Below are 14,422 nucleotides of genomic sequence, written 5' to 3'. Positions count from 1 at the left end.
GGGGGGGGGGGGTTAAAACATGATATGCACCTACTAAGTTGGATGGGGGGCACAAACTGAAAGCCCAAACGAAGAGATTCGAATTGGGTTAATTCCCACTTTATACCCCATACCTTCATTCATTTGGGAAAAAAGAAACAATTATTCAGTTTCACCCACACCACAAAAGATTTATACTTGCGCAATGATAAAACAGCTGGGCGAATCAGTAAAAATTAATTGTAATTTATTACGAAAACTAAAGGTAATGATTGGGGTTAGTTATTATTATTTTAAATGCTTCTTCTCTTTCCCATTATCGCCCCCCCCCCTCCCCCTCCCCTCCCTTTCCATAAGCCTTGCTGAGATATAACATATCAGCATTACCCCTTTACCTCGCCCAAAATCATATTTAAAACAGTCGGAGCTACATTTTTGTGGGGGGGGGGGGGGTGGGGGAACGTAATGAGAAAAACTTAAGAACTAGCATTCGAAATTTTAAGAATTTTTGGTTCATGAATAATTATAGAAGCTTTAATCTAAAACATGATTGCTTGACAGAAAACAACACGGTAGTTCTGATATGACTAGAAGCCTTGTTATTGTTTTGTTTATTATTGAAAACAGGGAACAAACGTGTTTCCATAATTGGGCATCAAATGATTTACATCTGGTGCGGGACCCATGCGCCTGAAAAAATTTTAATCAAATCTCAATTGTCGTTTCAGGACTATTCTTTTTCTAAGGTTGTCAGACCATCTTTAGACCATGGTCCAGAGTCAAAATCAGACCAATGCCCAGACCTTAATCAGACTAAGATCAGAGTGCGCTCGAAGAGGTCATGACCAGACTTAGTTGCGGTCGAACCTTTTATGGTCAGACCCAGTTGCGCTTGCAGCCATTTATGATCAGACTGAAGCACGCTCGAAACCGGTTCTGATCAGACTCAAGTGCGCTCGAAATAGTCTGATCACAGAAAGATTTTACTTATTAACAAATCTCTTAATTTTGCTATATTATATTCATTTCATAAAAACTGATGCTTGCAGTATTTAATTAATCTAAGGAAAAACCAATTTTAAAAGAATTGCTAAAGAAAACAAAAGCCAACTGTTGAGAACAAACTTTATTTACTATATCGTTAAGTGTATAATTCTCACTGAATGGATGAGTTTAGACAGCTTCCCATAAGAAACATCGTGGTCTCCTGTTAATCAAAATTTCATCTGAAGGGACCTGCTATCAGCTGGACTCCTTTTAGTAAGAAAAACTCCAGTAGAGAAAAACAAAAAAAAATTTAAAAAAGGCTCTTGAAATGGTCCCTGATCAGACCCAATTGCGTTCAAAAACATTTCTAGTCAAGCCCAATTGCGCTCGAACCGTTAATGATCAGACTCAAGTGCGCTCGAATACGCCTATGATCAGACTTTTCAGACCAACTTGACCTCTGACCAGACCACCTCCGGACCATGGTCCAGACTGTAGTGCGCTTGAACTTCCGTCCAGACCCTGTATGTTCGGTCTGGGAACACACGGGTGTGCGCTCATTTGGGTCTGATCATAAAGCAATTCGGTTCTGCCCATCAACCTGGGTAAGACTAATATTCTGGATCTTTTCCGTTTGTAAATACCCCAGCTTTGTGGGTGCATTTTATTTGCGCCGCCTAGATATACGTGTGGCGTGCTCTGTAACTGGGGGCATAACGTATGGGGGGTGGGCATAGCGTATTGGGGGGTACAAACGGAAAAGACCCGACATATTTTATTCAAATAGCTCGGGCTTTTAAGTAAGATCCTGCTCATCTACGCGTTCAAAATAAATCGGGACATCTGAAAAAAGTTGCAGTTTTTTAACCTATCTTAGCCAATTAAGTTTCACGTCTCAAAAGAGCCCAACCAAAATATTATTGAGAGTAGTAGATGAAGCCAAATCGGGCCGCTAAAAGCATGTGTAGCAATGAGGCTCCGAAATGTGCGTTCGCATAAAAAGTTCTGATACCGCTAATCCACGTTTTTGACAAAATTCTGTAAATTAACCAAAAATCCCCACTACAGGGACAATGAGACCCGCAATTCATAAGGCAAATAGTCATTACGAACAAAACTCAATCTCTTTTTTTAAAAAACACTTAATAACAGAACCAAAACAGCATCAGATCGTATCTAACAATAGCAGGTTATTTGCACTTCACTAGAAAAGACAATGGACCTCTCCTTAATGAGTCCAAGTAATAAGTAAACAAAAATGGGCAAAGTTTAACAGTAAAATAACATTTTTTTTGAAAATGACTAATTTTAGAGCCATTAAAACCATTAGCTATCAACCGAAAAGATAAATTTATTTTATTTATGCATTCAAGTGAAGCCTTTAAGATCTGTCATTATCCAGAATGTGTTATATGACTACCAAAGGATCTTCAATAACGGGCAAAATTCAAATTGTTAGTTTAATTTCGCCCAAAAAACCGGTTCCTAACCGCTAAACTTGTAAGATCTTAACCAAAAATACTATATAGGTCCAATTGCAATCTCCGTCAATTCCAGGCACCTGTAAATAGTTCGATTCAGTGCAAAGCCGAACAAAAAACCGCAAAAATGTGTAAATATACAAATTGAAATTGTTTTCATTGGAAACTCGTAGTTTCAATGCCATAAAGTCGTAAAATAAAACACAAAACTTCTGTTGAAATTTTGTTTTAATTCACTGTAAATGGGATGAGACAAGGCTTTACCCAATCTAATTGACAAAATGGACGAAAAATATGTCACAAAAGTATATAAGTTCAAATGTCCACTGATTGTTCTAAAGCCTACTTTTTAATACTGAAAACAACCAGTCTTTCGATTAAAACATTATATGTAATGGCTTTAGCTCCCTTGACCCATAGGATAAAACATGGGCCAGTCATTGATGATAAAAAGTGACCAGGCTAAAAATAACAACGAAAACAAGCAGAACACAAAAATTAACAACTAATTATACAAAAAAAAACATTATGGAAGCCATTAAAACCATAAAATAATAACTGAAAACTGTTTCCATCCATCTTAATGGATTATCAATGGACCAACTCCATCTCTTTAAACTAAAGACGCAAAAAGAATAACAAAAAACTACATTTCATGACCGGTATTAAAAACTCATACCATTTTTATGAATGCAAGAATGAATGCTATGAATAAGAATTTGCAAGATCTTAACTCAAAATAGTATATAGGTTCAATTGCTCTCTCTTTGAATTCAAGACGCCTGTCATTTGTTTGACAGTGTGAAAAGCCAACCACAAAAATCTAAAAAACCGCAGACGTACAAAATATTTTTTTTAAAATGGAAACTCGTAGTTTCGAAGCCATGACTTCATGAGCTAAAACGCAAAACCGCTATCAAAATTGTAAATAAATTCACCAGAAAGGGGAGGAGACAAGTCTCTACCCAATTTCAGCGGCAAAATAAAGGAATGTGTCACAAAAATGAAGAAGTTCAACTGTCCACTGATTTTTCTGAAACCTAAATTTTAATAGTGAAAAGAACCAGTTTTTCGATTGAAAATGATACGTAATCCGTTTAACTCTCTTACCGCCTAGGATACAGTTTGGACAGTTCATTGATGATAATAAGTGACAAGACTAAAATTGACAACGAACCCAAGCATAACACAATTAACAAACAATTATACGAAAACACCTTATTGAAGCCATTAAACCGTAAAACAAAAACTAAAAACTGTTTCAATTGGATCTTATTGGATTATCAATAGACCAATTCCTTCTCTTGAACTGACGAGGTGGAAAAAACAACAAAAAACAACATTATTTACAGGTGTTAAAAACTCGGATCATTTTTACGAAAGCACATAGTCTGATAGCCGTAACACCATCAATTGAAACATAAAATCAACAGACGGATTAATAGTTGTTTCAACAGATGGTGGATATGACCCGTCAATAAATAAGGAAAGTTAACGTTTCTATTTAAAAAAAAGCATTTTGCATAAATTCTTTTTTTTTACCTCAACTTTTTTTTTGTAATTCATTCATAAATTTAACTATCAATTGAAATCGTTAAATGATTTCAGTTGAGCCTCCATAGGAAATCACTAAGGCCCTTCTTTATATACAATAGTGATAGGTTAAAAAAAACTGAATTTTCTTTTACAAAATAAAGCATCTCGATGCAGTTAATATCATCAGCTATTCACAAAAACCATTATTTTCTCAGTATTGGGTCTTCTTTCAACCCAAAAATCATTGAACAAAATTGCAAAAATTGCAAAACGTTTCTGAAAACGCCAAGTATCATAGCCAATTAAACCATTAGTTCAGAGATGCAACGTATTCAGATTGATCTTTCTTTCATTCTGTGTAGCTTTTGATTAAAGTAGTTCATTTACACCATGAAGAAATTAATCCGATATTTGCTGAGAAACTATTATGTGAGACAACAAAAGGAACGACAAATGCATGCAAAAAAAAAGAATTCAATTAAAATTTCAGAAAACACTTCTTCGCCTAAAACAAGCTGCGTTTCATTCTGAAATCATGAATTATGTTAGTTTGGCCTCAGTAGCACATAATTGCGAGCTGTCAGTAATTGAGTCTTGTTAGGATAAAAATTGTTCTGTCGTTGCATGAAAAATACAAAAATGCGACAATTTTGTGAAAACACAGCAACTAATACAATCTGAAAAATCTTTGTTTGGAGAAATTTACGAACAGAGCATAACTGTAGAAAAATATTATTTGTCAGAGAAGATTTCAGCATTTCAAAAATTTATCACGAACTTTAAATTATTATCCATATAATTTAGCAAAAACAGACAAAATTTTAAATGCAGAACACTCTCATGAGAAGTAAAAGAGAAACCAACAGTTTTTGGCGTTTCCAAAGATTGTGCCATGAGGTTTTGGAGGCCGCACATTCAAAAAATGTAAACAAATCGGGCTAAAATCTTACTTGGTGCAATTTTTTTGAATTTTGTAAGACTCAAACTAAAGTTTGGCCAAAAAAGACAGACAAAGAGTTAAGCAACCCCCCTTTATATTTAAAAGTGAAATCAATCACACTGTTGTTGAAAATTTAATTCACTTCTAGAAATTTTTACAGAAAACTGGACTAAAGTACGGACAGTATTACGGAAATCAGTCGAAAGGCCACAAAACCTTTAATCTCAATAACTAATTTGAAAGATTGAAATTCAAACATAGCCGGTAAACTGCCTAAAATAGCCAGTGTACTTGCTTGACGCAAATTAGTATCGAACACGAAAAAAAAGAAAACAATACGATAGAAATTGACGGAACTTTTTTGGATCTCAAAGTGTTCTTATTCAGTGTGCAAATTCTGCATATTCCATTGGATTCTAAAATTACACCTAATTCAGTTTCTTAACTGGAGGCTATTAAAGTTAATACTAATGTCAGCTAGCAATCGGTGTAATAAATTTTGTTAATCTAACGCACTATGACTTAACGACGAGGCTTTATATTTTTATCCCTCTTCTTTTGATTTTGCTCTTTTGGCTTTTGACCGTATCAATTACGTAATTCAATACGTGAAAAAATTTGAAAGAACATTGAAAGAATTCATTCAGTTAAAACACTGAGTGAATTAAGCCATGAGTCAAACGTGAAAGTTGTGACTTACGTAAAACGAAGAAGGCGATCAAATGTTACCGCGAATTAAGAAAAGGAGAGCGCCTAAGTACTAGCCGCTGAGGGGCTAACGGCGGCTATAAATAAAATCTTTTCAATTAATATTTTTAAGTTGAATGCATTTCCTGATGTTTCCACTCACAACTCTGTACCTCTACGAGGAATATATCAATCGGCCAAAATTGACCTAACAAAACATATTGAGTAAAATGTCCCCCCCCCCCCCCCCCCGTTATAAGTATAGTTGGAACAATAATTGAAATATGTAAATATCTGATCACCACCGTCTTTTTAGTGAGCAATGTACAGCATGTTGAGTATTGGAATATACATTTACTCTCAAATTTTCAAAATTCTGTATATTGTTTAGCTAACAAGAGATCGTGCTTAAATAAACATTTTCTGTAAAAAGATATGACACCCGTGTAACATTTTTTTAAAAAAAGTGGACAACAAAGCAAAATTCACTTTAATTGAAGTTGTGCGCATTTTTTAAAGCTCAGGAACGCCATTATTCAAACATCGAAAAATGAACACATCGAAAAGACAACAACCTCCGTAATTGTATAGGCAGTATAATAACCTTTATTTAGTTCGGGAAAAAATATACAATAAAAAATTTTAAGAAAATATTTAAATTTATTTCTAACCTCCAAGCGCTGATATATTAGCATATCGGAAACCCCAAATTATGTTGACACAGTAGAAAACCGCCTTTCTACTATGTAAATTTAGTTTTTATCTGTAAAAAGACAAATCACTTTATCGAAAATTTTTTTTACAAGCAGTAGAAAAAAGCGAACTTAAAAATCTGTTAAATTTTGACAAGGAACTCTAACTGCTTTGAACAGTTAATTGCTGCAATATCTACGTAGAAAATTGACTCTTGGAGATGAAAGATCGACACATTTTGAAAAGTTATAGATCCCAATATCATATATATCATATACCAATATCATTTCAGGCTCAAAATTGAAACATATTTTCGTGTCCAAATATTTTGACTACAATAGCGTGATTTTAAAATACCTTTTCAAAAAATTCCTCAGATTTTCAAATTTTATTGGGAACTTTAATTCAACAGAAAAAAAGTTGAAGACTCATAATTTGACAATTTCTTAATTTTTTATAGGGTTTTTATACAAATTAAAGTTAAATATAAACTGGCAATTTTAAGGGCACTGTCAGCTTTGAATTAGTTGCTACTCTAATCGGTCAGCTTTCTTTTAATGGGGAGGCCAAATTTGCAAGAATTGTCATTTCCTTCTATCTCCTAGTAGAATATTGTGTTCTCCAAATTGTTTTGCTCCAAAAAAAAATTTTTTTCAGAATAATTTTATTTCTTTTATAAAATCTAATCGTTGATCCCGGCGATCGTGTTTTGAGATAAACTATTGTAATGGCAACCATATAGGAAATGATTGGGGACTTTCGCAACTGTCACTAAGATAAACATACCCGGCAGAATATTGGAAAATAGCCGCCGTTGATTCCCATAACTCCTTTGGGATTGAAAGTAAAGAAAATATCAACAAAAATTGATTTTTGTATAAAAACGTTTTTAAGTGCGATTTATTTTGATGTCATTTTGTAATTGAACATACTCATGTCTCTCAGTGAGAGGCTACAAGGTCTAGTATCAGTACCAATAAGCATTATAGATAGTAACAAAAACTTATGAGAACAAAGTTCAAGTACCGGGCATCTAAAAATGGGTTTTATGGATTTGTCCCGCTTCTATTTCTGATTTTTTTTATACTGACTCTCTTCATTTTGAATTGCTTTGCTGAGCAGCTGCTGTTTAAAAGGATTTTGAGCAGAATGACAGAAGAGTGAAACTAGTCTAGAGAAGTCAAACATACCCGGCAGATTGCCGGAAAATAGCCGCCGTTGATTTCCATAACTCTATTGGGATCAAAAGAAAAAAAAATATCAACAAAAATTGATTTTTGTAACATAGCTGGCAGATTGCCAGAAAATAGCCGCAAGTTATTGCTGCCTCTATTAGCTGATCTCAAATAACCTTCATTTAGAGTGACACACACCCATTTGACCTTATCTCTTTGAATTAAAGTAAATAAAAGTCAATTTCAAAGTGAGGAAGTCATTTTTGAGAGTGAGGTAAGTCAAGTGTGACCAAAAATTTAATCACGCGAATGAACAAAAAAACTCGCTCCACTAAGAGCGAAAAATGACGTCACGCATGCAATTCAGTTGAAATTGCATGAACGAATGAACAAAAAGTGGCTGTGACGTCATATGATCGTAACAAAAATCATGACGACGAAATAAAAAAAAACCAAGAGAAGGCCAATAATAGCCCCAGCTATCGCTGTGCGGCTATTAATAAAAACATTTTCAAGTGCGATTAATTTTGATGTCGTTTTGTAATTGAACATACTCCTGTCTCTCAGTGAGAGCCTACAAGGTCTAGTATCAGTACCAATAAGCAATATAGATAGTAATAAAAACATATGAGAACAGAGCTCAAGTACCGGGCATCTAAAAATGGGCTTTATGGGTTTATCCCGTTTCTATTTCTGACTTTGATTTTTTTTATACTGACTCTTTTTATTTTGAATTGCTTTGCTGAGCAGCTGCTGTTTAAAAGGACTTTGAGCAGAATGACAAAAGAGTGAAACCAGCCTGGAGAAGTCAAAAAAATTTCAGGCAAAATGTCGAAAAAGTGGCAAAATGGGTAAAGCGAAAAAAAGTTCGACGAAGTAAAAAAACATAGCACGACATGTCCTGACGTACAATTCAAATAATTTTAATTGACTAAACAGAAAACTAGACCTAGAACGGACTATGAATGGATTGGAAAAACCATTTAGAAAAAAATCCGATCCAAAAAATCGAAAAAGAACAGTAAAAATCAAAGTGAAATTGCCGCATGTGAACAAAAAACCACTACCGATAAAGCGAATTTTTGTTCAAACACCGTATTCTCACTCTACTTTAAAATTAGAGAAAACAAATTTCAAGCCTCAAAACCACTTGCTTTTTGGCTCCATTACCTGTCTTGGCGTGACCAAAATCACTACTCCAAATTGACTTCAAAAATCATGAAAATGTGTGAACAGATCTTAAAAAAAAACTTAGCCGGAAGAATTCCGAAAACGACTCGAAGTGGAAATCCACTTAATTGCCATCCATTTACTCATCAGACAAAACCTGCCTCCACTTATTCAGGATTATCTTAAAACAAAACCGTAATACAAAAAAGTAAAAAAAAAATCAAATCTATTAAAATATGATGAAAAAATCTGATCAAATTTTGTCATAACTTGAGATCCCGAATTAACTTTATCTGCCAAAATTACTTTGTCAACACATCTAGTACCTACTAAAACCAATCATGAGAATTTTTAAAAATTTTTTATGCCAAAACTTTACTTATTCAAAACTTTACTTATTCAGGATTATCTTAAAACAAAACCGTAATACAAAAAAAAAATCAAATCTATTAAAATATGATGAAAAATCTGATCAAATTTTGTCATAACTTGAGATCCCGAAATAACTTTATCTGCCAAAATTACTTTGTCAATACATCTAGTACCTACTAAAACCAATCTTGAGAATTTTTAAAAATACTTTACGCCAAAACAAAAAAAATAAGCTCTTACAAACATATTTGACTAAAAAACTGGAAAAAGTTGAGAAATTTTGAATATTACAAAAACACCTGAATCCAAAGAAAATTTCTTTCCAGCCAATAGGGTATCCAAATGCTCGCACAACAATCGGCAAGTTATAATAGGCTACGAAACTTGTCTAAAGTCCGAAAAAAAACGAAAAACTGCAAAAAATTAAGAAAAATAGTTCCAATTTTCGCCAGTTTTCGTCATATTTTTCAACAAAAAACAGCTTTACATCAACAAAACTGCAGCCATTTGTAAACTAAAAATTGCTCAAGTAACTGGGCTCTTTTCAGTGCCCATTTGAGCCAGTAAAACAAAACAAAAGTCAAAAAATTGCAAAAATTAATCCAAAAATCATCAAAATACATGAAAAACCACCGAATTAGCATAAAATTCAAAGAAATTTCCAGAAACCTTCAGACCACTGCCAAAACCAGCCTAAAGTTAAAAGAAAATCATAACCAAACCTCTTTACCAAAAAAACTATTAAAAAACTGCTTTAAAATGCCGCACGTGAACAAAAAAATTCGCTCGCTTACAAAATTTTTTTTCACACCTGAATTTCTCGCTCTCTAGAAAACAGCGATATGAACAAAAAACCACTCTCTTTTCGCTCCGCTCTTCACTTTTGTTCAGCAAGAAAATCACTGCAAATTTTTTCACGCGTTTCATTTCCCGCTTCAAAATTCACTCCAATAAAATTGATTAAAAAAAGGACTTCTCCAATACTCCTTTTCTAGTCGTAAAAAAAGACAGCGCCCCAATACAATTCAAGTTCTTTGAATTGTAAAAAAAATAGGAGCGCTATAATAGTCGACTGAGAAGATCAGGGCGGCTATTAAAAAGATTTCACGCAGAAACGAAATTGTGCAAAAAACGAATGGAACACTCAACGCGTACATGATTGATAGCCTCACCAGTCGAAAAGAGAAGTTAATTGCGCAAGATCTTGCAAAAATATGCTGGTCGTTGCAGGATACTGGTAAGATTAATTTTCTCCTGCAATATTTATCTTGAAAATGTTCTACCTTTTGAGAAAAAACCTTACAAATCTTGCAAGGGTTGCGTTTGTTTTTGACAACGAAACTCTTTAATTACAAAAATGCTGATTTCTCACCTGTAGTACATCGTGTCGTTGAATGGCAGTTGATCTGTGTCTATGACATTAGGCTGATTAGATTCTTGATGATTTTGTTCACCCCCTGTCCCTGGTCCTTTCTTCTGCTGCTGTTGCTTCTGTTTATGTCTCTGCATTATGTCTATCCTAGCCTGAAGAAAGCACAAAAACGCAATAACAGGCCAGTTATTCTTTCAGTGCATAATTGGGGTCTTTCGCATTATAGCCCCCACCCTCCCCCCATGAAATTATAGCCCCCATTATGGTATATTTACCATGATTGAGGGGCTATAGGTTATCTGACCACTAAGCTGGGGGGGGGGGGGGGGCTATAATGGGAAAGACCCCATAACTGTATAATAGGTTATATAAAATTGTATATTAGACGAAAAAATTGATCTTTTCATTTGCGATCTTATCGGCAGTTATACGATACCTGACTGCAAAGAAAACTAACATGAAAAAGATGTTATTGGGACTGAACGAAAATGTGAAAATCGTCCGGTCAAAATCCTTGACCATCAAACCGAGGAAGCCACTGACTGCAATTGAATGCCGACTGAAGGGTACTTAAATTACAAAATGGTCTCAAGTTTTAATTGCGCTCAAACGTCACAAAAATTGCGAGTAGAATTAATTTTAAAGCATGATGAAAACTGAAGAGTTCGAATTTATTACAGTCGAGGTGATATCAGTTGGGAATTATGTTAAGAAATGTACATCAATTTTTCAAGCTATGTCAATTTACTCACTTTTAATGATAAATAAAAAGACTGCCCTTTTCTAATTAAAAGATAAAGGGGCCATATATAGACTACATATTAGGAATCGCTTTGTGTGATATTGCAATAAAAGGACTGAAAATATTTCTGATTATTAATAGCATTACTATTTTTTGAAACTAGATATTCACTGCGATCTTAAAAGATCATAATTCAAAAGAATTTATTATCGTATAGAAAAATTTATTGTGCAACAACCGACTCAATGTTATTACGTGTATTGCTGCGCTTCTTATTAGTATTAATTTGATAACATTTCTCTAATCATTCGGGTTTACGAAGCAAATCAATTGTTATGTGTTTCCCTTGCATTTGATTTAGTAAAAAATAACCGAATATGTTCTGGCAAATTGCTCGCTAGGTAGAATAACGGAAAAACGCGAAGATGCACGCCACATAACCTCTAAGCAGAAATATTATAGAGAAACAACGGTGTTATACCTAAATCGGAAGCAGTAAAGAAAAAGTAATAAACAATTATTTACTTAATAGAACTATAGTGTTTTTGAAAATAGCAGAAGCAACTTTATAAGGGGTGGGGGTGGTTTGGGGGATTGGAAGGTGGGTATGGAAAGAGGTTAAGGTAATCAGACGAGTGTAATTATGTGTGACGGTGTTTATAGGTGGGGAGGGGGTAGGCATGTGGCGGAGGGAAGGGAAGGTATGTGGGGTGTAGTTTGGATAGAGAGGGGAGACTGCTAGGGGACTGAAACATCTCAAATTGATCTCTCAATATTCAGCTCAATATTCAGCTCCTAATTACTACCTAGTAGAAACTAAGGTACTCTTAAAGTCCAACATCCAATAACGAATGTCAAAGTCTTAAATTCTAAACTCTTAGCAAAAGTCTAAATTGAGCTCAAACGTCACAAAAATTAGGAGTAAGATTAATGCTAAAGCATGATGAAAACTAAAGAGTTCGAATTAATTACAGTCGAGGTGATATCAGTTGGGAATTATATAAAAAAAGTACATCAATTTGTCAAGCTATGTCTATTTACTCACTCTTAATGACAAACAAATGGACGGCCTTTTCTAATTAAAAGATAAAAGGGGCCATCAATTGACTATATATTAGGAATGACTTTGTGTGATATTGCAAAAAAAGATTGACATTATTTCTGATTAGTCATAGCATTACTATTTTTTGAAACTCTACACTCACTGAGATCTTAGAAGATCATAATTAAATTGAATTTTTATCGCATTGAAAATTTTTTTGTGTGACAGCTGACTAGATCTTATTACGTGTATTGGTGCACTTCCTAGAGGCCCTAACTTGATAGTATTTCTCTAACCATTCGGGCTTGCGAAACAAATCTTTATGTGTTTCCTCAGTATTTGAGTTCGTAAAATAAAACCGAATTAGTTTGGACGAATTGCTCGCGTGGTAGAATAACGGAAAAAACGCGAACAGTCGCACCGCATAACCTCTAAGCACCTCTAATATCATAGAGAAAAATCAGTTTTCTTCCTAAATCGGAAAAAGAAAAGAAAAAGTAAACATAGCCGGCAGATTGCCGGAATAGCTGCGAAAGAATAGACCTGCATGCCATATAATAGAGATAGAAACAGATACAGATCTAAATTGAAAAAAAAAATCAACGCCGCTCCAAAAGCTAGGTAAAGAACATTCAGCAATAAATTAATAAAGCTTGTTAAAATTCATTCCGAAGAAGCCTCGTATTAGGACCTTTACTGCACAAATGAGTTCCTTTGACCTTAAACAAATTCAAATTAAACTTAAGTTTTAAAGTGCAAAAGTCATTTTATTGAGTGAGGTAAGTCACGTATGATCAAAATCTAATCACGCAAATAACTTAAAATCTTTCGCAAAAGCGAGTGAGAAATGACGTCACGCGCGCAAATGCCGTTATTGAGAGGAAGAAGTCATTCAGAAAATTTGACTTTTTCAGCTTTGCGGTGTGAACAAATGTAAAACGAAAAAAAAGAGCGTCAGACGACGAAACAAAAAAAACCATTAGCACCGCAATATAGCTACGCTCAGCTTACAGCTTCGAAGCTATAATAAACAATTATTTACCTAGAAGAACTCTAGTATTTTGAAAAAAAAAACAGAAGCAAGTTTTTAAGTGTGTGGGTTAGTTTGCAGGGGTTTGGTAGGTGGGTGTTGGGGGGAGGGGGGTATTGTAATAAGGTGAGTGTTATTATGATTATGTGTGAGGGTAGGTGATAGGTGAGGAGGGTGTAGGCATGTGGGGGGGGGGGGGGGGGGTTGGTAGGTGGGGTGTAATTTGGATAGGGAGGGGACACGGCTAGGAGACTAAAACTTCTCAAACTTTCTTGTCAACCTTGAACTCTACCAACAGCTCCTAATTATTAACGTCCAATAACGAAAGTCAAAATTCTAAAATTCCAAACTCTCAACTAACCTTACCAAAATCCGAAAAATCAAAGAGAAAAAGCAGATAAATATTTAAACGCAATTTTTAGTTAGGAGTGTGGGTGATTGGGGGGATAAGTAGGTGCGGTTGGGTAGTTAGTTGGGGAGAGGGAGGGTGGGTACGTGTGGGGAAGGTGGTATTTGGGGGAGGGAGGGTATGTAGATGCGGTGGCGGGCAGGCAGGTGGGGATGGTGGGTAGGTTGAGAGAAGGTAGCTTGATGGGGGGGGGGGGGGGGGTAGGTGGGTGGGTGGTCTATAGTTGTTTAGATAGGTAGGAGGGATTTCTGGGATCAAAAATTCTCAAAATTCCTTGTTGGCCATCAATACTACCAGCAGTTCACAATTACTATACCTTGGTTGCTTGTGTGTGTGTGTGGGGGGGGGGGGGGGGTGGCGGGTATAATAACGTGTCAACAAGCGACTGACAACATTGGTATAGATCCAAACGAACCTGTACGTATGGAATCAAGAAATCTTTGGTCGTATTCCGGACCAGCTGGCTCTCATCTTTGAGGAGTCTTCTGATCATATGGTGCATGTATTTCGTGTTAGGCCAGGTACTCTCTGAGACAATTTTGGTAAACACCATCTCGTGGCAAGGTTGCGAACATTGACAGTCTATATCTCCCGACTGGTAGCGTGAATACACCGACTTCCTAAAATCAGTGCATCTGTTCTGTTTTGGCCCCCAGCTTAGTAGGCTTATATTTTTACGCCCCCCGGGCGCACGTGCTATTTTTTTACATAGTAACGTGCTATATAACAACATATAATTTGTAACTGGGGGGCGTAAAAAAACACTGGGGGGGGGGGGGGGACAGAAATAGATCCAAATCAGTTATC

At 35.3% G+C, this 14,422-nt stretch overlaps 1 protein-coding gene across 1 annotated transcript in view; it reads right to left on the bottom strand.

Moving 5' to 3' along the window:
* Positions 1-578: 578 nt before the first annotated feature.
* Positions 579-14,422, bottom strand: part of LOC142354613 (uncharacterized) — a 105,499-nt gene continuing 91,655 nt past the window's right edge. The window contains exons 15-17 of the mRNA XM_075406950.1: positions 14,031-14,235; positions 10,393-10,544; positions 579-669 (exon numbers count right to left, since the gene is read on the bottom strand). Of these exons, the coding sequence (XP_075263065.1) occupies positions 594-669; positions 10,393-10,544; positions 14,031-14,235 (433 nt within the window). The 3' untranslated portion in view covers positions 579-593. The remainder of the gene's footprint in view (positions 670-10,392; positions 10,545-14,030; positions 14,236-14,422) is intronic.

Source organism: Convolutriloba macropyga, chromosome 15 (assembly GCF_964194025.1).
Source record: "Convolutriloba macropyga chromosome 15, txConMacr16.3, whole genome shotgun sequence".
Classification (NCBI taxonomy): Eukaryota; Metazoa; Xenacoelomorpha; order Acoela; family Convolutidae; genus Convolutriloba; species Convolutriloba macropyga.
The sequence above is the reverse complement of the archived record's forward strand: the minus strand, read 5'-3'. Positions and strand labels throughout refer to the sequence as shown.